This window comes from Mycteria americana, chromosome 2 (assembly GCF_035582795.1).
Source record: "Mycteria americana isolate JAX WOST 10 ecotype Jacksonville Zoo and Gardens chromosome 2, USCA_MyAme_1.0, whole genome shotgun sequence".
In the NCBI taxonomy this organism is placed as follows: domain Eukaryota; kingdom Metazoa; phylum Chordata; class Aves; order Ciconiiformes; family Ciconiidae; genus Mycteria; species Mycteria americana.
The window spans coordinates 1,446,450-1,473,699 of record NC_134366.1 but is presented as its reverse complement, the minus strand read 5'-3'; the positions used below and the strand labels follow the sequence as shown (position 1 = coordinate 1,473,699).

The window sequence follows — 27,250 nt, the reverse complement described above, 5'->3', positions numbered from 1 at the left end:
CGGGAGAAACCGGAAGTGCAGGGAGGCGGAAGTGGGAGAGGTGGGGGCCGCGCTACGGCGGCCGGGCGGGGACAAGGCGCGGGGGAGGCGAAGCGAGGCGGTGCGCGGCGGGAGCGGCCGGGAAGATGCTGGAGGCGGCGGCGGCGGCGGGGGCCGAGCCGGAGCTGGACCCCGAGGACCTGGTACACTTCTCGGTGGGCGATTTGCCCAGCCGCGGCTACGGCGTGATGGGCGAGATCCGGCGGCAGGGCAAGCTCTGCGACGTGACCCTCAAGGTGCGGCCCGGCCCGGGGGGGCTGAGGGGACCCCGGCTGCTGGGGGGTCTGAGGGAACACCCCCCCCTTCCCAGTCCCTTTTCTGGGGCAGCTGGGGTCCCCTTGGGTGCCTTTGGTGTGGGGACAAGGGAGGGAGCAGAGAACCCCTTTGGTGGGGGCAGGAGGGGGAGCTGAGAGCCCCCCCCAGCCCCTTTGGCGGGGAGAAGGGGAGCGGAGGGTCCCCCCTTCCCATGGCTTCTGTCAGGGGAGAAGGGTTGGTGCTGAGACACCCCCCCCCCCCAGCCCCTTGGTGGGGTATTAGGGGGTGTTGGGCCCCCCCAGCCCTGGGTGGGGGGTCTGTGAGGGCCCCTTGGGGGGTGAGGAGGGTGCTGAGCACCTCCAGCCCAGGGTGGGTGCCGGGACGTGCCGGTGACACCCCGTTCCCGACGCTGCGCCTCGCCCCGGGCAGGGGGTGGGAGACGGAGCCTCCGTCTCCCTTGAAGCCGTTGTGGTTTTTCCAGCAGCCAAGCAGAGTGAGTCAGTAAAATAATCTTATTTTGGGAGGAAACGGGGCACCCCAGAGCCCCCGCCACGCGTCGGTGGTGGTCCCGGCGCTGAGGAGTGGTTTGGGAGCTCACGCTACAGATGGGGTTGGTGTTGGTTTATGGACCAACCTCTGCTCCAACCCATGGGAGAAGAGTCCTTTTCCCTAGGAAACCTTTATCTTTTAAGAACGTCACTTTCTTACATCAAAGAAATAATCTATAACCTTGATAAATCCTCAGGATGGGATTTTAGGCTGTGAGGGCTTTGCGAGTGGCCCGTGGCCAGCGCCGGGCAGGAGATGCTGGAGTCTGTCAGACCAGGAGCAGAGGAGTTTGTTGTGTGGTGGGTGCGACGTGCAACTCCTAGGATTGGTTGAGTCATTCCAGAATTAACTCTCAAGCTTAATTAAAACGTGAAGATGTTTCCCAGCCTACTCATGCTGAAACTTTTCACCTACCTCCCGCTGCCGAAGAAGGAGCCGGCGAGGGTTGTGCCCGTCGTGGAGACCGCAGGACGCGCGATTGGGGTGCGCCCCTGGGCTACGCGGGGCTGCCTCCTCCCCGTAGATCAGCCATCGCCTCCCGCAAAGAGCGACTACCTCGCGGGCTGAAATGCTCGTTGTGAAGAGCACAGCCGTGCCCTGATCCTCCGTGGAAGAGGTTGTACCTTCTAAGATGCGGTATTTGCGACAGTCTGTGCCGTAACCTGGGGGAATTCTGTGACAAAACTAGTTTGTGATGGAGAGCGCCATTTTATTAGAATTAAACTTTGTGTTACTGAGGTGGCTTCATGTTGTAGAAGAAGAGTCTCAGGTCCTGCGAGTCCCACGTCTCTGGAATCCCAGTAGTGACCCGCCTGTGGGTCCTCTTGCTGGGGTTGGGCCGCTCTGCGTGGTCCGGAGGGAGACAATAGCGACGAGTGATACGACCCCGGCCTTATCTCAGATAAATACCCCACCATTGTTCTGCAAAACTCTACTGAATAAGTTTTCCCTTAGATTTACCATAGCAAAGTGCTTTTTTTAATCTTGTTTATATCTTTGGCGGCAGAGTGGGAACACTTTTACAGTCTTGAGGGCTGAAGCCCTCTGGTCCAGCTGTCAGAATGAGTGCCCTGATGGTGCTGGGCAGCTTTATGGATGAGGGCACCGTGTTAGCCCCGCTTTCTTTTTTCCTCTTATTATATTTTGTTCCAGGGACTGTTGCTGTCTGGGGAGGGTGCAGAGCCTTTCATTCCTACAAAGGTTTAAAATCTGTTAAGAGAGATGTTTCTGTCGTTCTTAAAATGAGTCTTAACTTTCTCTGCTGCCTGGTGAATTCTTTATTATACTGAAGGGAGATCCCAGCAATGACTGATACGTTTGGCAGAGGGCTGACAGCTTGTGTCTGTGTTGGTTCAAACAAACAGTCCAGCTTTCCCTTGTACACGTACTTCGTTCGTGTGATTCCTCTTGTTGCATTGAGTCATCGTGTCAAAATATCCCACCTCTTTGCCGCTTCTGCCTCTTGACAGCAGATTTCTCGGTGCCTACGTGTCCCGTGGCGATTGAATTAATGCTGCCTGCTGAATCCGAGCCAAGCCTTTCCTCCCCGTTGTTCGGTACAGGGTGTCTTCTCTAGCTGCTGAATGTTTAAGAAGTCATTTTTCTTAGCTCGACTTTGGAGGCGGCTTTGAATCGGTTAGCCACCTTGAACGCCGCTGACGCAAAACTCGGCTCTTCCCTGACCTTGCTCGGGAACGCTTTCCGCATGCGTTGGTGAAGCCGTAAATCCAGGGCGATGCAGAAGGAGCCTGCCAAGTGAGTTGTCTAGCAGGGACGGCGTCCGAGTACTTCTTACCTGAACTGAAGGTAGGAAAAGCACGGAGAAGCATTTAAAGTCAATACCTGAAGGAGACCGTAGTGGGTCCCGATGCCTGTCGCACCACTGGAGCGAGTTTGTTGCTGTTTTTTCACACCTAGTACTTCCAGGCTGTCACCTCTATAAAGAAATAAAAGCTACCAAACACCGCTTTGGGCCAGAAGTTGGATTCCTCCTGATGTGACCAGCGTTCAGGCTTGCGGCTGAAATAGGAGCAAGCAGCGTTGTTGCAGCACAGTTCAGGTTTTTAGTGGCCGCTTTACCGATAATCAGCGTTGGGGTCAATGGCTGTAAATGATTCTTCCAGCCCACAGAAATGTTTGCTGTACAAACAGGCCTAAAATTGTTAGGAAGCGTTGGTACTCTCGTTTGTTTGTTTTAATTATTCCCCTCGTAAAGCTAGGCGAGCATTCATTCAGTAAATAGGAGGGGCAGAATTTGTTCTCCTTTCTCAGAAACCGTTCGCGCTGCTCTGCAGGAGACGGTGCTGCCTCGGCAGCGTACGGCAGCTGGGTTTAGATGCGATTAAAAGCAAGAAGTGCTGATTTGACTGGCTCCCTTGGAGCTCCGATTATTCAAACTCAGCTTAGGGAAATCTGTCACTGCTTTTCGTGGTTGCCCATGTGAAAACAAAGTTTCACGGGGCAGTAAGCGAGCCGCGCATCTTTCCAGCGGCTTATGATGTGTTTGTCGAGAGCCAAAGCTCCTTTCCTGTGCGGATGGTCGAGGCTATGGACTTGAAAAGTCCTTTTCTATTCCTGTCTCTTAAATAGCTGCAGGTCAGAGCTCCTCTTGAAGATGTTCCATCGCAGGCATCTGTCCTTTCAGTCTCCCTTTGGCAACTCTCTGAAGTGTTTACTTAAAGAATAATTTTAGTATGGTTTGGTAGAAACACATGCGAATAAACTGGAGGGAGGAGGGAGGGCAAGGAGGCACACCTTATTCTGTGGTTAGTTCATTTTCCTTTGGTGAAAGTAGGATTTTTGCTTACTAAAGCCAAATTTCTGCTATTGCTCTCTTCTCTCAGGATCGCTAGATTGCGTGTTGGCGTGGTCTTCTCTGGTTAAAAAAAAAAAAAAAACAAAACAAAACCCACCCTGCTTGCCAGTTTAACCTGTCCAGAGTAATATTGTGGAAGAGTAAGACTCGTGTTTCTCTCCTCATCCAATATTGGTGGTGTTGGCAGAGCTGATAGTGTTGCGTCTGTGACGGGGAAACGCCAAGCCTGGAGCAATCGTCGAGCGTGCAGAAAGGAAGCTTCTTTACTTTTTTTTTCTTTTTTTTCCCCAGTTTGGTGGGTTTTAAGGCTTTTAGCTACAAATATGGACGTGTCAAGCAGTTTGAAGACTGGGAGACTTATTTCAAATTTAGTTTTCAGTTTGGGATTACGTGCTTTGAGGTGTGATAGTAGGCTGTGAAATCAGAGCATCCGGCAAAACCAGCAGAGAAGCAGCCGTTCTCCATGCAGCTCTCCCTGCATCCGGGGCCAAACTGGGGTTTCAGTGATGGACTGAAGCTTGAATTGTCCGAATTTCTCAGGCTTGAAATGGGCTGTGAGTGGCAAAGTGTCTATATATGTGCTAGAGATAGGTTCAAATTTAATGTGCTTAGCATCTCTGGCCGTGGAGCGGAACCTGCTGTAGCGAGATCTCCTCTGGGTGCCATCTACTATGGGTCAGATGATGTCGCGGTTACTGGCAGCTGGGTTTTGGGGATGAAATCAGTGGGGTTTGATTTCTGCGTCCACTGTTTTTTCCCCAGGAGTGGGATTTAAAGCAGTTTCTTTCAGGCTGTCTTCATGTTAAGAGACTTTTGGGTTGTTTTCTGGCTGCCTTGCTGTCTGCAGTGCTGTCGTGCTCCTGTCCAGGCACTACTCCGCTTCTCCCCAGAGCTCTTTCTTCCCAAGAACTTTTCACCCATAACATCGCCTTCTGTCTAAACATGAGCTGGAAGTCTTCAGTTATTTCTATTGCCATTGATTTTACCTTATGTGTAGAAATCAATTAGCTTCTTACTAAGCTCACTGGATAAGAAAAGCTCTGCATTAAAGATTTGGGCCCTCATTGCTTTGGTTTCCTGTACACAGTAGCACGGCAGAACCTTTCCCACTTATTTTAGCGTGGATTTGTAGTCTTTTTTTCTGGGTGTGTGTTTTCTCAAAGCATTTTAGAGCTCACAAATAAACACTGCAAAAGCCCGAAGAATCACGGACAAATGGAGGTATTTGGGGGCGTTAGTCCCTGATCTGGAGATCCTGATCTGCTTTTTAATTGCAGAAAAGAAGCTACTCGGTATTTGTGTTCTTCCTGAGCATTGTTTTTTGCAGACAAATATCCTCTCAAGATGAAAGCTGCTTGGGCAGTTTTGTTTTCTGGAGTTTGCGTCTCTGCTTCAGGCCAAGGTACAAGTGCTCTCTGGGGACGCATCAGCAGCTTGCTGGAAGCTTGTGGACCGCACCACTCCATAAAACAGGGAAGCAATACTTGTCGTATTTCTTCATTGATAAATTCGAGGGGAACAAATGTCTTTATAGCTCCTGCTCGCTGCGGTCGGAGCCAGAGGAGAACTGAGTGCCAGGCCGGCACCTCCAGCGATCTTGGATAAACCGCTGTCAAAAGAGAGGAGGTTTGTGCCTTTCTGAATCCTCAAAGAGCGAAGTTAATGTGAGCTCCTCTTGTTGTTGCTGCTCCTCGTTTGGTTTTGAATCGCTCGAATGCCATATTTCCATGACTAACTCCAAGACTAATTAGAAAAGTCTCTTAAAAACATAGTGCAAGCCTGGCAAGTTAAAACACTTCCAAGCTGTGGAGAGGTTATATTATTTGTTTCACGTACAATCCCAATCGGACTGACAGGTGATAGTCCTGTTGGCTTTTCTCCCCTTCTCATCACAGTTTTTCCAAAGCGGACTGTTAACTCGAAACCCTCCAAATTCGAGCAGATGCACCCGAGAGAGCTGCTGCTGCCAAGCAGACGCAGAGGTGGAGGAGCCTCCCTTTGTCCCGACGTGGCAGATTAAGTGGAATTCCAGACAGCTTAGGCTGCCGGCGTAATTTCAGCAGGGTCCTTGAAAACCCAGTGCCTGGCTGCTCTGCAGACGTTTGAGCACATTTGTGAGATCCTTAAGGGAAGTTAGCTTGGTAGGAGAGAGAATATCTTTTTATTTGAGTAGCTGATAGATTTAAAAAACAGATAATCTGGCATGCACGTGAGACCTTTAGGTTAAGGATCTTATTTAAATCTTGTTGTACAGCAGTAACGAGCTACTTTGGGTGACGATTGGTCTTCTTTTTTCACCCGAGGTCTCAGCTAATGTAAATGCTGTTCCCCTTATAGAAATGACAAGTATTTTTAGTGTTTTATGAAGATGTTAAACCCAAAGCGTTAGCAGAAACCACACATTTCTGCGCTGAGCTTTTTACTCAGCTTCTCTGAGCGCGGCAAAAAGGCTTACCGTCTGACTTCCAAACCCACTTGCCCTGGTTTTTAATGTACTTTTTAAAGCAAAACTTGTCCTACAGTTTCAGGGGGGCTTTGGTGACCTGGGTATTTAACCTGGTGTCTGGCAGGGGCACGGACAGGTACTTCTTGCCTATTGAGGAGCAGGATGCTGCGGGATGAGTTAAGAGGCTGGGCGTTCTCCGTGTTGCCGTAGGGGTTGTCGGGGTATAGGAGAGATTTGGGGTCTCTGTTGTGAAGAGGTTGGGGGAATGTGGCAGGGAACCGGGGTGCCCATGGCTGGAGGGCCCAAGAGGGTCCCTCAACTGTTGAGTTACCCTCAGCTTTTTTCTGGTCCTTCAGGAGCGATCCCCCTGGGATGCGTTCCTTTCCCCTCTCCCCATGGGAAATGGAGAGACCGGGGTCCAGCCAAGCAGTTCAGCTCCTCTAAATTGGAAGTGAATTATCTGGGAACGTGCATTCGGGTTGTACATGCAAAAGGGATGTCTTTTCTGTTTCAAAGTAATTGGTTACCATTATATCAGCAGGGCTCTAATTAGTCTAGACCAGAAGGATGTATGACTTAATGCGATCAAGTCTCTTGGTTTTGCACATGCCAAGTTTGGTCTATACTCTTTCACGTCTCGTCCAGCTACGGTTTGGGTGGGAAGGGGTGGGGAGGAAGGGTATTTATCTGAATCTCTGAATTTTGATACAAGATCTCTTAAACTTTACTTTTCCGCTATCTTCTGCCTAGCAAAACTTTGCTACGATGGCTTGGGCGCTAGCTTAGTTTCTCCTATGGCTTCTCTGTGACTTGAATGCCGTTGTCGTGTCAGGAAAGATGTATTTTGGGGGAAAGATCTTTGCAGCAGAGAACTCGAGAGACTTCTCATCTGTGCATCGCAATGATGTCGTGAAAACAATAGATGCCTTTATTACACCTACACCATTTTTCTATGGAGAAAGCTTCGTTGTACCCTGGAACTTGTTAACATTTTGTGGACGTGGGAGTGTAAGGGAGAGCGTGCCTTTTATTACTTGGCCAGAGAACACGTTGGAAGGCGATTCTGTGATATTTGTGGTCAGAAAGGATGCTTTGCAAACAGTGGTTCTGTGTTCTTGTTTCTGGCAAACAGTATCTTGCGCCTTAAAAGAAAGGCATCTAAAATTGTGTATTGTAGAATAGCACATCCTTGCGTAAAGGTGGAAATCTTCTGAAAGGTTAAGCTGTTTTGCTCAGGCTATGAAAGGGATGACAGCCCTGCCTGAAGGACTTATCCTCAAGCCTCTTCCCAGCGAGCTTGCTGATGTGGAGTTCCTGGGGTATTTCTCTTTTTGGTGCTTGTATAAATAGCTGATTCTGGCTTAGTGATGTGGATACGATGAAGTTTGTGGTGATTTCGTTTGTGCCTGGAGACAGTCCTGAACTCCAGGCTCAAAAAGCAGAAGATAAATGCACTGATTTCTGTTTAACTCACCAGGAGCGCCCGATTTCTCTAACGTGGCAGGTATTGCCATGAAACGGTCTGTTCTTGCAAACGAGAGCTTCCACCTTCAGCTGAAAGCTGAAATCCCCAACCGAGACTCTGCTTTAGACGCACGTCCCATGATGACACAGAGCGAGGGAAGCCAAATACTGAGTGACATCCCAGCTTACGGCGGTTTCTCAGCAGCTTGCCCCATGACGCTAGGTAGGCAATAAAATCCTGCTGTCGCGAGGGAGCGGCTGCTGTCGGAGACGCCAGCTCTTTGGGTGGGCGACATCCTACCCTTTGGGTAGCTCAATCCTGGGGTGTAAGCAGCCGTATATAAATATAAAATAAAAAGGAAGATCATTCATTTGACACAACTCTTGAATATGGATGGAAAGGGCGGCCAGTTCCAAAGGCTGCGTGGCCGAGTATGAGCTGCTCCGTAAAATCAAAACAGGGACCAAGCAGACTGTCCCTGCCAGGCGCACTTAGTGAGGACAAAAATGGGGTTTTTCTCAACCAGACAAAGCTTTTTCTATATTTTTTTTAATGTTCTGCTGGTAATTCTGGAATTAGCAGGCAGGGCTGTGATGGATTTTGAGCAAGGGGAAACCTGTCAATGGTAGCATGGAATGATATCAAGAAGAGCATGAGCTCTTTTTCGCTTTCTTGTTAGACTTACGTGACTGTAGCGTGACTCCATCAGGTGTAGGAAAGCATATTTATTTGCTTAGAAGAAAGGGAGATCATCTGGCTCTGGAGATAGGGAGCGCTTTTTGAGTCAGAAGATGCGAGGGTGAATTGACGGGACATGCACTGTGTGCTCATCCTCAAAATTATTTTTCATCTTTTACAGGAAAAACAGGTATTGTCATTCACCTGCAGCAAGAAATTTAGTTGTTCCTTCAGGACTTGCCGTTAAGTGCTGATGGTATGAACATAATGATAGTTTCTAGACCAGAGAACCCAATTTATGAATCTCCCTGAGGGCCCTCTATCATTACAGGAGCAAGTTTTAAAAAAAAAAAAAAAAAAAGGAATCACAGGTTTTGTCTTGTCCAGCACTAGGAAATAGTTTCCGTTCAGCCGGTGGCGATCGCAGCGTGGATCAGCTCTTTGCTGATGCAGCTCCGTGGATCTCGCTGCTGGCAGGGACCAGTCCCAGTCTTCCCCCTTCCCCTGCTACGACAGCAGAAGATTATTCCCTTTTTTGTACAGCTTGTTTCTGTTTTATTTCCCTGAACGGCGAGGTCAGGCGAGTGCTATCGCCAGCGCAAGGGAAGAAGTTGTGAACTACGTGGCTTCGGCTGCATCCCATGCCTAGATGGGGACCAAGCCGGGGCAGGAGGTCAAGCCCTGCGTGGGGAGCCGAGGTTTTTCCCTGCAGGTAACCAAAACGACCTCTGGTTAGTTCAAACCCTGCCCTGGCTGTGCAGGGTTGTCCCCAGTGCAGTTAATCTGTTAAATGGGGCATTCCCCAAGGTGAAACCGTTTCCCTAACGAAGGGCGAGCATCCCACCAGGGGAACAATCCTGTCCCTTGGAGCTGCTGAGCGGCTCAGAGCCGGAAGGGTGGTGCTGCCCAGACACAAGGTATTTCATTCCTGTGATGATACAGCTCTCATTAACCCATCGGGAATCTTGCTGAATGACTATGAATGATTGCTTGTGCAATAACCAGGCGTATTCTTTATAATAAGGGTGTTTGGTGGCAGCCCGTCGTGGGGTGAGATCACGGCAGTGCATCCCTAAAGCTGGAGCGCGGTGGAAAGCTTCAGCTCTGCGCAGACTCTTGGACAGTGCTCAAATCTGTTGTATTTGGACTTTGAGCGTAAAGTATCTCTTGTGTTTTGATCCCTTTCTGCTTTTCCTAGGCAGAAATGCAGGCAGTGGAGATGCAGTTTAATATATGCATCCGTCAGAGAGGCAAGGTCAAAAAAAAAAAAAAAAAAATCAAAAAAGGTTTGTGCTGTGAGCAGGAGGCAGAAGTCTGGAGCTGCAGCGTTGAACTCCTCGGAAGAAAAAGGGCAGAGGGTTGCAGACAGTATTTGTCTGGTTCGGCGGTGGTGTTACCGGTGGCTGTCTACGTGCCACAGCCCTTCACCGCTGCCCGCAGAGTGACAGCACGGTGGCAGGCGGAGAAACGCAGCCCTGGCAAAGGACGTGGGAAGCGCTGATTGACCTTGTGCTTGGCGGAGAGGGAGAGGGAAGCATGAGCGGTTCTGGTGAGCTGCTCAAGGGCTGGGAAATCCCGGGGCACAGCAGACTGGATAAATCCCGACGACTGAAATCGGTGAATTCAACCACGGCTTAGATGGCTACCCGGCACATAGAGCCATTTTAAAACTCAATCTATTTTTAAAGTAAACTTCAGGCTGGTGTTGCTTTTGTACTTGACAGTTATTTTCCGAAACAGAGGGCTTTTTCTCATTGTTGGGTATCCCTGTAGGCTTGGTTGTTTTGAGTAAATATACCCTTGCTGTTGAAATGGGTATTAGCTTGAGTTATAAGGTTAACTTTAGTTATAACCAGAGGATCGCAGTATGCATTTGAAGCAGGTGTATCATTTTAATAGGTGCCTATTCGGTTTTAATACTACTTTTTATTTTTAAAAACGGTGAAATTACCTTTGAATAGCTGTGATTTTTGGCAAATTGTGTTTGGGTGGAAATGAGATTCAACTAAAGTGTTTTTCTTGCGCACTCAACCACATTCTGCACTGCCTGGATGGGAACGCTCATCCCAACACGTCTTGTAGTTAAGAGAGATATTAAACCAAAGTAAGCATTGCAGTTGGACTGACTTCCCTCTAGGCACCGTAACGTCTTTCAAAATTTTAGAGATATGAGGCCTTGTTCTCTCGCCTTGTTTCAAGCCAGAGAAATACCGAAAGCAAAAATGGAGCTTTCCTGTGTTTGGGGATGTTTGAGACACCCGGGAAGGGGTTTCCCTGCAGAAGCTGGATGCTCCAGGCCAGCTCCTGGTGGGTGACTCCCAGCACTGCAGTCCTCTGCCCTTTCGTTGAAAACATTTTCAGCAAAAAAAAATATTTTGAAGAAGAGATGCATCTCTCATGAAAGAAAATAGCCTGGAGTTTTTAATCAGCCCTTTGCCCTTGACCAAGGAACAAACCTTTCTTGCGCTGCAGGCTTCATCTGTGGGCATATATCTGTTGCTTTAGCAGCGGTGTTAGTGCCCCAGCTCCGAAATGACGCTGGTAACGTTTAGACCTTACTCTGCGCGTGGCGGTGAGGAGAAGTAATGAGAACAGGCCAGGTCCTGCCGCCGAGCTACCAGAGTCCTCCTGCAGCGTCTGCCAGGTCTGTGCGAGACGTCCCAGGCTGGCGAGCGTTGTGTGCGATGCCCGAGAGCTACAGCATTGAGGTATGTAAATAACGAGACCCATTTTGTTAGCTTCACCCGTGTTTATTCCTCGTCGGGCTGGGTCAGGAGCAGCTGCTGCAGGCACGGCTGGCGGAGTGGCTTCATCCGTGGGGTAGGAAGGGGCCGGGAAGTGCCGGAGCATGCGGAGCTTGCTGAGCAGGTCCGGCGTTTCTGAGCCTCGGGGCTGGAACGTGGACAGGCTGAGCAGCGAATTAGTCATCGCGGTCAGCCAGGTTGCGGCTGGTCGTATGTAAACCTTTCCCCAGCGAGAAGTCCCAAACAAAGAGCTTCAGCCCCCAAGTCTCCTCCTTTACCTATCTTAATCCCGTACCTCTTGTACTTCTTTCCCAAGCAGCGCCTTGCTGCCTCGCTTACGCGGAGAGACGGACAGAAGCAGAGTTGTTCGTGTGCACGTGTGCTCGACTTGGCAGTTAGCCATGCGGAGTAAGGAAATGAAAACCCCACAGCCGTGGACACAGTGAGGTTTTTGTCAGCTTTCAGAGATGTGCAGGTTCTTGAACGCTTCCTTCCTCTGATGGGCTTTTCTCATTAAACTCTGTGTTATTTATAAGTATTTTTAAACCTCTGGTGTTAGAGAGGCCAGGCCAGAGGTTGCACTCGCTTACAAGAGGCTGCATAAAGTCAGCGTGGGGAACCCTGCTCTGCAAACGTTCGTTGCTCGGACAGGGCTGGGGCTTGTGGCTTTGAGCTCAGACCCCTCTTTGGCCGTGGGCTCCTTTGCGAGTCCTAGCAGCCTCGAATCCTTTTGCCAGAGGTGCCCTGTCCTGCTGTGCGCACACAAGGGAGCTGGTGATGGTTTTGCACGTTGAGGGAGCACGGGCTGTGCCCATACCGTGGTCCAGCAATTGCTGCTGTAGCACTGATAGAGCCGTTGTCTTAACTTCCATGCTTGTCCTTACCATCTCGCTGCTATAAAATATCCATCCGCTTGCTTTGATTACCTTATTCTTTTCTGCTTCTTCCCTCTCTCTCCTGGAACATCACCTTCACCCTCATCTGTCGGGCAAGCCCTTTTATCCCTACCTCTTTCTCCACCATGGTTCTGCTCGGCTGTCTCAGGAGCTCGTCTCCTTCTGCTCGATGCTGGCACGGGAGGGCAGGAGGTGGAGGTAAAGCACGAGATAAATTAGTGACTGAGTTAGCAGAGAAGGGAACAGAGCAGCAGAGTATTTGCCGGTGTTTGTAGCATAGCGCTCTCAAGTCTTGGAGCCTTTGAGATGTTTTACGTGTGGTTTTGGGTTAGTAGAAGAGATCTTGAGCTAACAAATCACCGTACAAGTATATATGTGAGGTTTTTTTTCCGTGAGCTGGAATAGTCCGTACCATTTCACTTGCTGCTTTTGCTCCGGGCATTGGGAACTCTGCAAAATCCAGGACAGCGGGGTTTGTGCTGGGTAATCCAGGCACAGTGGGCAGCACGGGCAGGGGTTCAGGCACACCTAAGCTGGCCAGGACAGAGGCAAGGCTCTCCAAAAGTGGCCCTGCCATTGCCAGGCTGGAGCAAATCTTGGAAGCAGTTTGACTGGATGTTTGCAGCGCTGTTTTAAATTGGGAAGCTCGGGCAGAGCAGACTTGCCCCTGCACCCGAGGCACGCAGCGCCGTGAGCTGACCACACGCTAAATGTTCGACAGTCCCAGTCGTCGTGCAGGCAGGCACGCACAGCGAGCAGCTGGGTGGTCAAGCTGGTTTTAAAAAAACCTTGTAACAGCGTTTGTGGCAGTTGAGTATGCTTTTGTTTAAAAAGAAAAAAAAAAATCCCACCGCTTGCTTATGGATCTTTCGTAGTGCCCAATTCCTCTTTTTTTTTTTTTTTTTTTTTTAATGTGGCAGGAATTTTGCTTTCTAAATTCCCAGCAAGTCGTATTTACTGGGTGTGAGAGCTCTGGGCCTAGAGGGAGAGGCAAGGCACTGTTGGGAACCATGAAAACCCCGAATGCAAACAACATTTTTGTTAATAAACTGCCTAGACATGAAAGGGTGATGAAGCTTTTTGTAGAGAAGTGCAGAGAAGAGAAGGGCTTCTCGGATGACCTGGAGAGTAGAGGACTTGCTGTGCCAGCTTGTTTGTCCCAGCAAAACAAAGCTCAAAAGGGAAAATATTGCTTAAGTGGGGGAAAAGGGCAGTTCTGCACAAGCTCAGATGGGCATAGACTGGTATGAGTCAGGTTAGCCTGGAAATTAGGGGAAAAAAAAGCTCAGACCCAACAGAGAGAAGTAATCGGAGCAAAGACCTGTGCGATTCTGAAGAGGGTGAAATATTGTAGAGTGTCTGCAGGAGTGAGAACTGGAATCGGGTGCAAGAAGCCCCTTCCAAGCCTCTCTCTGTAGCTTGGGAAGGCTCTTCAGAGGATGTAAATGTAAGTATAGCAAAGCTACAGTGAATCTGCAGAGGTTTAAAGAAGATGAGCCCATACGAGCCTCTAGGTTATAGTGAAGGTGACCGGCTCTGAGCATAAGCAGAAGGTACGTGATGGCTGGCCGAGAAGAAGAGCGTGTGGGATTTAACCTGTAAGCCGGTCATCGGTTCAGAGGAAGAGCCCAGGAAGAGGAAACGGGCGGCCACGTCGCCCAGCTTTTAATTCTGCAGAATAATTGCAGTGCAGGACTCCGGTTGAGCCTTCGTGGCTGTGCTCGGGGTGTCCCCGGCTCAGACGGGTGATGTGGGGCCGGCGATTGCCGGCTGTTAGGGGCAGCACGTTATCTGAAGCAGGGCCATGGGTGAGCATTTTGTGCCCCGAGCAGCCGGGGGAAGCAGATCTGGGTTTGAAACTTGTGTGCGCAGTTAAATAGCGAGTTGATTTGTGTAAACGCGTGGTTCTGTGGACCTGGCTGTTCTCTGTTAGCAATCTGGAGACGACCTGCTCTTGGGCTGTAATACTGTTTTATCTTTGCCCGGTTGACCGCTCGTGGTGGCTTATGAGGCTGGAAAACTGGATTCAAAAGTTTGAATTTAAGAGACAGGCTGCTGTCCTGTTTGCAAATGGAAATTGTCCAACTTCCAGCCCTCGGTTGCTGCTGGGCTGGCGGAGCTGCGCTACAGTGAATCATCTGGACCGTGCGGCTGGTGGTGGATGGTGCTGATCTTCCCTTCTTCTCCTTTTCTCTCCCTTTAGGTAGGGGACCATAAATTCAGCGCTCACCGGATCGTGCTGGCAGCTTCTATCCCGTACTTCCACGCCATGTTCACCAACGACATGATGGAGTGCAAGCAGGATGAGATCGTCATGCAGGGGATGGATCCCAGGTAACGTCCCAAGGCACACGGGCGAGGACATCCAGAGGGGACCGTGAGTGCTCTGCAGGCCTCGGCGTTGTGTGTGCGAGGCTTGAAAGCCTACCCTCTGTGTGAATGGCGCTAGGAAATATTTTTTTCTGTTAGTAGGGTCCCATGCTTGCTTGAATTCAGTAGATTTTTCTGCCCTTTTTCCCCCTTTTTAGTGCACTCGAGGCTCTGATCAACTTTGCCTACAACGGTCACCTGGCGATAGATCAGCAGAACGTCCAGTCTCTGCTGATGGGGGCAAGTTTCCTTCAGCTGCAGAACATCAAAGATGCTTGCTGCACTTTCCTCAGAGAGAGGTAAGGGGTCGTCTTTTGGCTGTGCTTGCTGCTCCCCGACAGCAGCAAGGTTTTAATCATCTGTGTCTGGCTTGGGAGGGAGCGGGATGTCTCCTGCCAGCATGATAAGGAGGTCTGTGTCTCCCGAGACTCACCATTCTCGTTGCCTATAAAAGAACTTATCTGGCTTATGAGATGCCACAGCTGGCACACAATTCCCTTGGCCGGCCGTGGGAATTAATAGTTAGAGCAAAACCGAGTGAACGTTTCCCTTTTTAAGAGTTAGCTAGCCGTTTAACCATCGCAGTGGTGCGTGACTGCCTCTACCGCTGACGAACCCATCCTCGCAGTAATTATCCTTTCTGCTGTTGCGTGTGTGTGAGAGGGGAGGAACAAAGGGACTCGGCCAAGGAGCTGGACAGGAAGCTGTGGCAGAGCCTTAAATTGGTCCCAGGTTTTTCAATTCCCTCGCTGGTGTTTGGCTGCAAGACTGTTCCAGCAGCATGATCTGGAAACGGAAAAGCTGGGCTGTTCTTTGGAAACGTACCACACACATCTTCAGATCATGCCAGGGAGTCTTACGTGTTTAATTCCCCCTCCCTTCCCCAGCTTGATTTCTCTGCAGCTGTTCTGTGTACTCCGTGGCGTGATATTAAACATACCTACCAAAGACATGGAACATCTCAGCCAGTTATTTTTCTTTACTTCTAAATAGAGGCAATCCTAGAACCATGGGCTGGGGAGAAAAAATGGTTTTCCGCCGTGTTGAAGATATCTCAATTTTCAGTCCCATGTGCATCCTGACTTTCTGCAGTTTGTTTAAAATTATGTAAGACTACAGAGTATTCATTTTTCTTGCAAAAACATTTTATTTGAGGTACTGGATATGACGCTGAGCTGGAAAGAGATGGGTTGCATTGAGTTTTTGAGTCCCTGCTAGCTTTAGGTGGTTGTATCTATACCTGGGTTAAGCGAGGTGATTTGGTTTCTCAGATTTAGCTGCCACAGTTCTCCCAAATCTACCAGGAGCAACTGGGTGTCTGAAATTAAGTCCTGTCACTTTTGATTAATAACAAGAAAATTGGTGGACTCTGACCATCCTGAAGAGCTGGAGCGTGCACACTGAGCTCTCATTCTTAAATAGCATGAAGACTTGGGATATTTTTTGGCCCCTGTGCACAGACAGGTCCGTAGTGCTGTGACCGAGCCCTGTGTGAGCCATCCTCGCGTCCAGGTCCCCTGCCGTCAGCGCTATGTCTTTGCTCTTAGCACAGCATAGGGCAGTAACTGAGGGAGCTTTCCCCAAAGTGGACCCAAGCGATGTCACATCCTCGCCTGCGTCTAGACACCGCTGTCAACGGCTGAGCCTGGTTTTTGCAGACCGTTAGACACCGAAACCATCAGAGCCCAAGGTATTTTCTCCGTATAGGTAGTGTTTAGTTTAGCATCTGGTGATTAGTGCCACAAAACAACACAACTGTTGGCTCTCGTTGAACAGCGACATGCCTGTACTGAGCAGGGCTTCTTGTTTGGACAGGAGTGTCCAGGACACGTTCCTGTTTCTGTAGAGCACGTGACTGTAGTGAATATCATCTTCTCCGGCTTCTTGGTGCCACTGAGCAGCTTTACGCAGCGGCTGTTTGGCTGTGCTGGAGGGAGGCTCGGATCTGCAGCAGTACTTCTCACTGTCTAACCTCCGGTTGCAAAAGCATCTTTGGTGATAAAGCCTCCTTAATCTCAGGAAATGGCTTGATGAAGCTGTAACAGATGCTGTTCTGCAGTACTTAGAAAAGATGTAAGATGAAAAACAGAGACCGATGGTTGAGATTTGTGCAATGTGCTTGAATCTGGCTTTGTCCAATACGGGAGTTAAAAAAAAAAAAAAAAAAAAAAAAAAAGAAGGTGCTAGATGCACAGCCCGGGCACCCCGGGATGCGGGAGGGAGGGATTGCCGTGCAGAGCCTCACGCTTCCCCTCGACTGCCAACCTGCAGCCTTCACGCAGAGCCAGCTGAGTCTGTCCAGTGGCTCCTTGGCAGGTCTCGGGAGAGATTTTTACGTTGTGGTTTCCATCCTCTGGCTCTGTTGTGGATTCACCTTCAGATCTCTGCGTAGATACGTTCAGCAGTGAGCTGGAACCTGCCATCGTTGAAGAGGACGCAGCTGTGGCTTTCGCTGCATCGCATATCCTCTGAGGCTCGCGTTGCTTCGCTGAACCTGTTTGTAATTCTTTCTATCCGTCCGTCAAACTGACGTGACTTTGCTCTCCTTTTCCCCCCCTTTCCCAGGCTTCACCCCAAGAACTGTCTGGGAGTGCGGCAGTTTGCAGAGACGATGATGTGTGCGGTGCTCTACGACGCTGCCAACAGCTTCATTCATCAGCACTTCGTGGAGGTATCCATGTCCGAAGAGTTCCTGGCACTGCCTTTTGAAGACGTCCTGGAGCTCGTTTCTAGGGATGAGCTCAACGTGAAGTCTGAAGAGCAGGTGCGTACCTGGTGTAGGTCTCGGCAGACGTAGTTTTTCCTTTGGAGGGTTTTTGGTTGCTTGGGAGTGGAATGGGATATGACCCTGGTCTGAATGAAGCTGAGATGTCCTGGCACGGTGGGGACACTAAGAAGCGCTAGACAGAGCTATGATGACTCCCTGAGCCCCACTTCTTGTCTGTGCTGCCAATGTTACCTTGCTCCGAGAAATGCCTGGTAGAGTTTCTCAGACCGTAGATTTTGCAAAACATTGTTTTGAGGTCTTTTGATTCATCGGTGACAGAGGTGGAACCTGGTGGGTCCTGCGGACCTTCAGCTGTGCTCCTTACTGTCGATAAGTTGCCGGTCCTGGGGCAGAGAGCCTGAGGGTGTGGGCGGTAGCCGGGAGCCCTTCCTCACAGAGCTCACGTTCAAGTCCAGAGGAGTGCTTTTGAGGTGTAAAGAATCTGCAGCACTCGCAGCAACATTTTCTAACGAATGTTCCACTGAATTTGCCATCACGAGGCTCCTCTAGACTGTCTTGTTCCTAGAAAAAAAAACAGAAAGCAGGGCTGAGCAACCTTAGGACATTTCAACAGCCTCGAGAATCTATCGGTGCTGGGCTGACAGTCTGCAGGAGAAACAGAACCTGTCCTGGAGCCAGGAAATCTGTCCTGCTCTTTCTGAGGGGGTTACTAAGGAGGTGACAAACGAAAAGCAGACCTACAGCTATCTCCATGTAGGGTAAGAGAGAGCTTCGTTAATCCGGCTGTCTGAAATGCCCCCGAAATGGGAAGGCGGGGGGAACCTGCTTCACATTCCAGCCACGTTGCTATATCGTACCACAAATTTGTCTCTTGCTGTTTTTTTTCCAAGTGGATCCTTTGTTGGAGCAGGTAGGAGTCCAAAGAATCTGTGCTCGGTGACGTTGCCTCCTGCCCTGACAGGCGCCAGGCCCCTCTTCAGAACCGGCAGGATTTTAGCGCAGTGCAGCCTATCTGCTGGTCATAAAGCGCCTTGTAGAGTGGAAGTAAGGTGGTTGGTTTTTTTTTTAAGCTCACCATGGTGTGCTGTTGAAGAAGTACTTTTGCACTGAAAGCCTCGGGAGAGGCGATGTGAGAGACTCCGGATCTCCACCGTAAAAGAAAGACTTAACAATTTTGTTCTGGTCAGTGGTACTGCTGGACTTTTCTCTACAACCACAGGAGGGCAGCTGTCCTGCGACGGGGTGGCCGTGACCACAGTGACCAGTTCTCCTGCAGCTTCTGGGAGACTGCTGTGGGTTCGTGATCTCCCTGAGCCGAACCTGGTGAACAGCGATGAGGCTGCAGTGCGTGATCGTGGCCTTGGAGTGTGACCCCTGGTCTGCACGACTGCCGGGGACGCTGTGCTCCGTGGGAGCTCTGCCTTGGGCGACAGCGACGGGACTTGAACGTAGTCATCGGGATGTGAGCGCAAGAGTGTAGCACAACCCGGCTCAGGCTTTCACTGTGAGAGTCCTGAACCAAGGAGTGCGTGTCTCCGATTAAACTAGTCACCAGGCTCCTTTTGTGATCTGGAGTCATCCAAAAGAGGGCAGGTGAGCTGTGCTTTGAAGAGCTCTGCCTCTCCAGTGTCTGCGAAGGGAGCCTAGAGAAGCCAGCTCAGCTCTAGACACCTATTGTGTAGTTATCCAAAGTTAACGGATGGATCCCTCTCATCGAAACTGTCTTCTGGTTTTCACAGAGCAGCACCGTTCTCTTTTCTTCTTTCCCGGTTTGCTGATTTTTGACACTACATAAACGAGGTTTTGCATTCTGTCCCACCTCCTCTAACAAAACTCTCTTCCCAGCTCCCTCACCTCCCTGCGAACGTTCGTACTAAACATACCACCCCGCGGGGCAATAGAGCAGTAGCATTGCAGACTCAGTCGGAAGCAGAGAAAGCGCTGCCAAAGCCGAGCCACCCGAGCATCACGCGACAGGAGAGCATCGCCGTTCTGTCCTGAAACGGTGTCCTCTCGGATCAGGGCGAGATCATTGCCAATATGTGGTTTCTTTTCCATCGGACCACTGGCAGCAGTAGGAACTTGCAAAAAAGAAAAAAAAAACAACAAACCCAAAACTCCAGCTTCCCATGCCTCTCTTCCGTAGGTGTTTGAAGCTGCGTTAGCTTGGATACGGTATGACCGAGACCAGAGAGAGTCCTTCCTACCCGAGCTCCTGTCCAAAATCCGCCTACCCCTTTGTCGACCTCAGTTTCTCACTGACCGCGTGCAACAGGATGACCTGGTCCGCTGCTGCCACAAATGCAGGTGAGGCTTGGACGTAGGGTTAGAAAACCAGCCAGGGGACGGTGGCTTTCGGTGGGGTGGAGGTAGCAGGAATGTGGTTTAGCAGTCTTGGAGACTGAAATTCTCTCTTTCTGTGGATGAGCCCCTCACATAACAAAAAAAACAAAGCACCCTCCCCAATTTTAAGCTGGCAGCAGGGCCACATTGCCTTCTAGAAGTATTGGCCGTAGGAGGGGAAAGTCAATTGCTTAAATCTTCATCTGACTTAAGACAGTCGGATTTCATCGTATCAACCGAGCTCTTTAACTATTTGGCTTTGATTTCAGGGATCTAGTCGATGAGGCAAAAGATTATCACCTCATGCCAGAGCGCCGGCCACACCTCCCGGCATTCAAGACCCGTCCTCGGTGCTGTACATCGATTGCAGGATTGATTTATGCCGTTGGAGGACTTAACTCAGCAGGTACCTTGCATATCCGCTCCCCGCAGTGGAGAGAGCAGCGTAGTTTGCTGGGTAGGACGATGGGATCGTGAACTTCCCTCACGTGAAGCGTCGAGCAGTTCCTCCTCCTCTGTGCAGCACTTTGGCCCTTCCACTGAAATGCTCAAGGTGGCTGTCCCCGTCGTTTAATGTCTTCCATCTAGAAACTCTGTCTAGGTCAGGTTTATTTAGGACAGCTGTTGTTGCGTTATCTTAAAGAATCAGGATTTTGAGGATGGTGTCCTCGCCTATAGCAACAAGCAGAACTCGGAGATATCAAGGTGATGTCGGTGGGGTTGCGGGATCGCATGTGCAAGCGCGTTGCGCTTGCAGGCGCCTAGCCATAGCGTAAAAAGGGGACAGAAAGTGTTCGTGAAACTATCTGCTGGAGCCTCAACCCACCCGGTTCACCTGGGACGTCAGGTGTGTGCTGGGCACTGCCTCGTGGGATTCCTACCCCACTCACACCGCCACACGGCTGATTTATCCTGTAGAGAAGCCGCGTTCCCAGGAAGCAGCGACACCAACAGATTTGACGTTGCAGGTCTCTGCTGCCCCTTTGAGGTTATAAGGGGCCCCAGTTCCACAGCCTAGGACTTGTCAAATCTTACGGTATGGAGCACGGGCGAGCTTTGAAACGCTCTACGCTCTTTTTGCCTTGTGGAGTGAGTTTTTCCAGAGCAGGCTCTCTTTGCGGGTGAGTAGAGATGTGGCTGGGAAGTGCCTCTGACTTGACTTTGTGGGAGCAGGGAGCCCAGAACAGGACGTGTGGGAGCCCAGAACAGGACCTGTGAGATCCCGGCTGTTTTCCCAGAGAAGAGCAGGCAAAGTCCCCGTGTCAGCCCCATCTTTAGGGTCAGAGCAGCGACCACTTATCCCTCGCGTGCCTCTGCTTCAGGCAAGCTTGCTAGAACAGTGTTTTATCAGGTCTCCCTCTTTTAATTTGAGTAGCAAATTTTTATGCAGGTGACTCGCTGAATGTGGTGGAAGTCTTTGATCCCATTGCCAACCGCTGGGAGAAGTGCCAGCCGATGACGACGGCCCGGAGCCGAGTCGGGGTAGCGGTGGTGAACGGACTGCTCTATGCCATTGGTGGCTACGACGGTCAGCTAAGGCTGAGCACGGTGGAGGTTTACAACCCGGAGATGGATTCCTGGTCCAGAGTGGAAAGTATGAACAGCAAGCGAAGGTAACGTGTGGCTCGCTCCGTGGGAAGGGGACATTTGGAGCAGGAGGGGGGAAAAAATGAGGTTGTAGGAAGGCTGGAGGTGTTGGGCGGTGGTGGATGCCGCATGAGAATTTCACGTGTGGGGAAAGAGCAAAAGGAGGAGTGGAGCAGTATGGAAGCAGGTGGGATTTGCCTGGCCACATATGGGGCAGGCAAGTTGCGCTGATTCTGGGCGCTGCTTGCTGGTACGAGGGGAAAACTGTCAGAGGGGAAAACTGTCAGCAGCTCAACAAAGTTATTCCTTGTAAATCCGTGCTGCGGAGCACAGGTAAGCCATTAAGACCTCAGGAAGTAAAAAGCAGCTGAGCAGCATGGGCTCTAAGCTCCAGAGATCTCTCGGTTTTGGTGGCATCAAGGAGTGAAATCAAACTAAAAGAGAGCGATAAAGTTCTGCTGGTGAGGTCTGTAAGGGTTTGAACTGGAGTCCCGAAGGAGGTGATGAGAGCCCCGTTTCTTCATGCTGTGATACTAGATGGGAGGTAAAGCACTGGTGAGCACCGTGGAGGAAACTCTGGTGCTGCTAGGAGTCAAATAAATCCATTTTACCATCTCTGTCAAGTGCTGGCATCTTCTTTCCCTGCCAGAAAGCATAAGAGAATCACAGCTGGGAAGGAGAGGAGTATTTTTATCGTCCAGGGAGAGGAGCTTACAGCTAAGCGGAAGGTGTTTGTGCTTGATGAACAGAGCTGCGCTGTTCCCGACCAGCCTAGGGACTGCTTTGTGGTTGGGTTTGGGAGCTTACCCTGCGTTATTTTGAAAACCCACCTCTTAAGTTGAGTGGTCATCCTGTCCTCCCCACCGCAACACGGTAGCTGCTTCCATGTTTAAACATCTTCCTGGCAGCCAGGGTTTTTGCTGCGGTTTTCTGTGCACTCGTGTGCAGTCACTAAGAGTTGTTAAATTGTTCGCTTTTCTGCAAGCTTTGCAGCGCTTCTTTACCATAATGGTTTGTCTGGCTTGGTTGGGGTTGTTTTTTGTGGTCCGAGGCATTGATTGCTTGGGAAGAGCACGCTGCAAGTGGCTGAGTACGTGAAATCCTGGGCACAAGGCTCCAATTTGTAGTGGAAAAGCTCACTTTTTCCGTAGCAATGAGGTTCCTGGGAGCTTTTCCCACGGGGAGAGGCAGTTGCTCTTCCACGATTGGGTTGTTCTGCCTTGAAGCCAAGCAGAACAGGCGTCGGACGCTCTTCTGTAGAGGAAAATGTCAGTTATTGTACAAACTGCTCGGCTTTTATCCCTGAGAATTGTGTTGTCAGGCTTTTATGAGAAGCTTCGACGACATTTTTAAGGTGGGATTCTAGTCTCTTGTCTGAAGCGTCCCATTTGATAGCCAAATACGCGATTTACAAGGTGTAATGACAGGGTCAGGCACCTCGGTTTAACGAGCCTCACGTTTGACAGCAATTAGCACATCTCCTGAGGCTGCGCAGCCATGTCCCTTGCCAGTGTTAATCTCCGAATAGCAGCAGCGAGGAGATCCTTCACGGGCAGACGGAATCGCTGGGATTTTGACCCACGATCTGGATCAAAATTTCTCCCTGTGTTTTGGTTTAATTCCTTTGAGGAGGAAAACGGGGTGCGTTCATGCCGCAAGCATCTTTCGTGACCTGTGAGACCTAGCGCTCAGATGGCATTGAGGGGCTGAGCAACCTGGAGGTGAAGCGAGGGGAAGAGGAGGAGGTTCGGGGCGGTGAAGGAGGTGATGGCAGGCAGCGGGCAGGGCAGGCTGTGCGGCCGTACTGCGTTACAGACGGTGCGGCAGCACCTACGGCGTCTCACGGGGTCCTGCTGTTCGTTGCAGTGCCATGGGAACGGTGGTGCTGGATGGCCAGATCTACGTATGTGGTGGATACGATGGAAACTCATCCCTCAACTCCGTGGAGTCCTATTCTCCAGAAACGAACAAGTAAGAGCTCTTCGTGCCCTAAAGCTTATCCGTCTGTTTGCTGCTAGGGTAGTGCCGTGCCGTGGCACCGCTACGTGGGCGTCCGGGCTGTAAAAGAAACACGGTGAACGATGCGGAAAAGCCTTTATATCTTGGCAGAGGAGCAGCATCCCTCCTCGCGAGAGTTTACCTGGATCCAAGCGAAGAAAACCATGGTTTAAATAAAATAGGCATTGAAAGGAGAGTTACTGGAACCCAGTCCTAGAAAATCCGATCGAGTTGAAATAATCCGCGGGCTGTGTGTGTGTGTGAGCTAACCTCTCCCTTCTCCCGGCAAGGTGGACAGTGGTGACCCCCATGAGCTCCAACCGCAGCGCCGCTGGAGTCACCATCTTCGAGGGCCGCATCTACGTCTCGGGAGGGCACGACGGCCTACAGATCTTCAACAGCGTAAGTCTGCGGGGTGCGGGTTCCTGCAAGCCTCGTGCAGAAATTAATCTACTGCAGGTAGCCGAAAGGCCGGGCTGGGGCTGGGAAGGCTCCGTGCCCTTTCCCTGTGCGCCCAAAGTGCCGTAAGTTGTTTGCACCACCAAATTCTGTCATTTCCAAGACCTTTCTTCTTGCTCGGGAAGAAATGAGCTAGCCAGGTACCCACTGGGAACTGGACTGGAAGTGCTGCTCGTGTTCCCCAGCACCAAAAGGATTGAGTCAGTGCATTTTGTTGTCTCCCTACTTCCTTCACTTTTTAAATTGTCGCATCGTTGCGTCCCTTTGAGCTCGGAAGTATCCCAGATGCCAGGCTCTTACCTCTGCTTTCTGTGCCTGTTTGATGGCTTCAGTTTCAGGAACGGATTGCCTTTGAAACGGGCTTCGCAGCAGGGGGAATTGGTGGTACGAGGCCGCTTGCCCTCTTCCACCTGCTCTGCGTGTCGGTTTTCTGCCTGTTCTCTAAAGAAAAACCTGATGCGGAACAGAGAAGACTCATTTATCCTCTCGGGAGCGAGAACGCAGGGAGCCGTATCTGAGTTGGGTCTGTCACTAACGCACTGCTCTCGGAAATTTGTAATAAAGGGGTTTTTTGGGAGTAGCAATGACCCTTTCTGCCTTGCTCAGCAGATCAGAGGCAGGCTGTTGTCTGCAGCCTGAAGTACCCCAGAGCCAAGAACGACAAATCTGCTCGTCTGAGCACGTTCCTGAGCGTGACGGGTTTGGAGCAGCGCAGGAGCCCTTGCAGAAGGGGTCCATCTAATGGTCTCTCTAGAAATGCAAGGGATACAAAATGGTGGGTGGCTGGGGTGGGGTTTTTTTCCCCCTGAGGTGCCAGATAGCTCTTCTACAAATACACAGGGAGGAGATGTCAGCCTTTTCCGAAAGCGGAAGAGTTTACCGGGCAGAGGAAGGGAAGAAACCCTACCCTTTGCCGCGGGCTGCAGGACATGGGCTTGAGCCGCGTCAGGAGCGGTGGTCGTCCGACGTGAGAAATGTGGAAAGTTTGAAGTGTTACAGCTGAAATCTGCTGCCTGGAGAGAGTGGGGAGGCTCACTTAGGGTTAGGGGAGACTTAGGGCATCATTAAGGACAGCCTGGACGTGCACCTCTTGGGTCTGACAGAGCTTTGGCTGGTTCCGCCTTGGGGCGGCGGCGTGATCTTGTGCGCACGAGGAAAATTAATACCTTGAAATTGAGACGCGATCCCGTGGCAATGGAACTTTAAGTGAAGGGTGCTCAATCCTTTTGGTGCTGAGGCTCAGGTACCTGTTTAAAACACCACGCGGAAGCTGATGAACGGGGAGAGAGGCAGAGGGAGCATCTTCAAAGCTGTGTTTGCTGTGGTCTCTCTAGCATATGGGGTGGGGAGAGCAGTCTCTCCCATTCACCTGCCCCAGCTCACCAGTGAGTTACCGGGCTGAGGTCGGAGGGAGCGGCGTGAAACGCAAGGGTTGGTGTTAGAAAAGCTTAATAACGACAGGAACTATGATTGTATGAAATGAAAAAACAAACCCCAAGTTCCCCGGCCGGCTTGAAGTCGGGTGTTGAAACAGTCTCGTGTGATTCTCGTGTCTCGTGAGACATTGAGGGGCTGGAGCGTGTCCAGAGAAGGGCAACGGAGCTGGGGAAGGGTCTGGAGCACAAGGCTGATGGGGAGCGGCTGAGGGACCTGGGGTTGTTCAGCCTGGAGAAAAGGAGGCTGAGGGGAGACCTCATCGCTCTCTACAACTGCCTGAAAGGAGGGGGTAGAGAGGTGGGGTCGGTCTCTTCTCCCAGGTAACAAGTGACAGGACGAGAGGAAATGGCCTCCAGTTGCGCCAGAGGAGGGTTAGACTGGATATGAGGAAATTTTACTTCACCGAAAGGGTTGTCCAGCACTGGCACAGGCTGCCCAGGGCAGTGGTGGAGTCGCCATCCCTGGGGGTATTTAAAAGCCGTGTGGATGAGGTGCTGAGGGACATGGTGTAGTGGTGGGCTTGGCAGTGTTAGGTTTATGGTTGGTCTCGATGATCTTCAAGGTCTTTTCCAACCTACACGACTCTGTGAGTCTGTGATTGTGCCGCGCGGTAGGTCCCGAGCGAGGGTCCCCTAACGCCGTGTGCTCGCTGTGACTGCAGGTGGAGTACTACAACCATCACACGGCCACCTGGCACCCGGTCGCCAGCATGCTCAACAAGCGCTGCCGCCACGGAGCAGCATCCCTGGGCAGCAAGATGTTCGTCTGCGGAGGCTACGACGGCTCGGGCTTCCTCAGCATCGCCGAAGTCTACAGTTCCATGGCGGATCAGTGGTACCTGATCGTCCCTATGAACACCCGGAGGAGCCGCGTCTCCCTCGTTGCGAACTGTGGCCGTCTCTACGCGGTGGGGGGTTACGACGGACAGTCCAACCTCAGCTCGGTAGAAATGTACGACCCGGAGACAAACCGCTGGACGTTCATGGCCCCCATGGTGTGCCACGAGGGAGGGGTCGGCGTGGGCTGCATACCCCTCCTGACCATCTGAGAAGAAAGCGTTTTGGGGGGGCGGGGGGGGCTACCTTTTCAACGACAATCTGAGGAGAGGTTCAGAGACGGGTTTGGCGATGCGATATGCGCCGAGGTGCGTTTCCAGGTGCTCAAGTGTCATTCACAAACACACAGAAACAAACAAAAACAAAAACAAAAAAACTCGACAATCCCCACCCTTGGCTTTTTGGGCTGAGGCTCCCGAAAGACCAAACGTGGTGAAATACGGTGTTGTCTACGTGCCGGTGCGAGCGAGGACCTGCCCGCCTCCCTCCGCCACCCGTTAGCCTTTGCTCGGAGCTGTGACTCAAGCAGATCTTTCCTCTCGCCGTTGGTTTTCCAAATAGCCCTGCGGTCTGCTTTCGGCTGCACCTTTGGGAAGTGCTGTCGTAGGCTGGGGGAGGGGGCAGGCTTAATTGCGACATAAAAACGGACACTTTAATGACTTTGAAAATACGTCCGCGCCTTCTGTCGGCAGCAAAATTACCCCGATGCCTCGAGGCTTCGGTCAGCAGCGATGTTTGGGTGTCGGGGCAGCTTGCTGCTGGGCACGGGTGGCTCTCGCCTGGCTTATTGAAACAGAAAAAACCCAGCCCTGTCCCTTCCCCGACCGCATCCAGGCTCTGCGTTTCAAGGTGCTTCTTACACAAGGCAGCGCTGGCTTCTCGAAGCGGAGCTGTGCTTTCTTCAGCTCGATGGGGAAAACTTCTCCACAAGAGCCGCATGATGGAGAAACTAGGAAGAGGAAAAACCAGTCGGTTAAACCATCGAATCATTTTAGCAAGCTTTGGAGGAGAAGGCTGAACGTAAATGACACTAAGCAACAGTCTTAGGATTTCAAAATGGGAAATAGGCCGAGGTGTTAATTATAAAGACGTCCCTTAAATTAAATATTGATATATTTTCAAAGCGGATGTATAAGAGGCATCTGGAGCAGAGTGTGGCCGAGATCTTTCAGGAGGGGCAAGAAAAATAGGTGTTGAATTTTGTCAGCTCTGGAAGCCCACCGCTGTGCCGGCGTGGGGAGCTGCCGTCCCCGGGGACGCTTCGGGCGGCGAACTCCCACGCGGGGACGCAGGGTGAGCATCTCTGCAAAGGGCCGGGGAGAACGGCGTGTTGGCAGAGCCCTGGCATGGGCAAGATCCACGCCTTTGGTATTTTCTGTTTTGCTCCGCTGGGAAAGGTCTTCACGGTGGGTTTTGTGCCGGGAAACTCTTTGTGGCCGAGCTGAAGCCGCCGCCGGCCGTGAAAGCGGCGTGCAGGCGGCGCGGCGGCTCCCTGCCTGGGAAGTACTCGCTTCCAGCAGTTCTTCAGCGCTTCCTCTTGCATGAATGTGAACCGCCATCCCTCCGGGTCTCCCTCCCGCCTCACCCTTCGGCAAAGCCATACCT

The 27,250-nt window shown here is 51.2% G+C and overlaps 1 protein-coding gene across 2 annotated transcripts; it reads left to right on the top strand.

The window, feature by feature from the left end:
• Positions 1 to 61: 61 nt before the first annotated feature.
• On the top strand, positions 62 to 27,250 carry KLHL18 (kelch like family member 18). 2 transcript variants are annotated; one of them, XM_075492192.1, is made up of 10 exons: positions 62 to 275; positions 14,091 to 14,221; positions 14,416 to 14,556; positions 16,823 to 17,021; positions 19,132 to 19,292; positions 19,598 to 19,734; positions 20,704 to 20,941; positions 22,782 to 22,886; positions 23,204 to 23,315; positions 23,982 to 24,163. In XM_075492192.1, the coding sequence occupies exons 1-10, from the start codon at positions 126 to 128 to the stop codon at positions 24,009 to 24,011; spliced, it is 1,404 nt and encodes a 467-aa protein (XP_075348307.1). In that variant the 5' UTR covers positions 62 to 125; the 3' UTR covers positions 24,012 to 24,163. The 2 variants fall into 2 exon arrangements, with proteins under 2 accessions (XP_075348307.1, XP_075348306.1); XM_075492191.1 differs by lacking the exon at positions 23,982 to 24,163 and adding an exon at positions 25,471 to 27,250 and having other exon boundaries at positions 65 to 275; positions 20,719 to 20,941.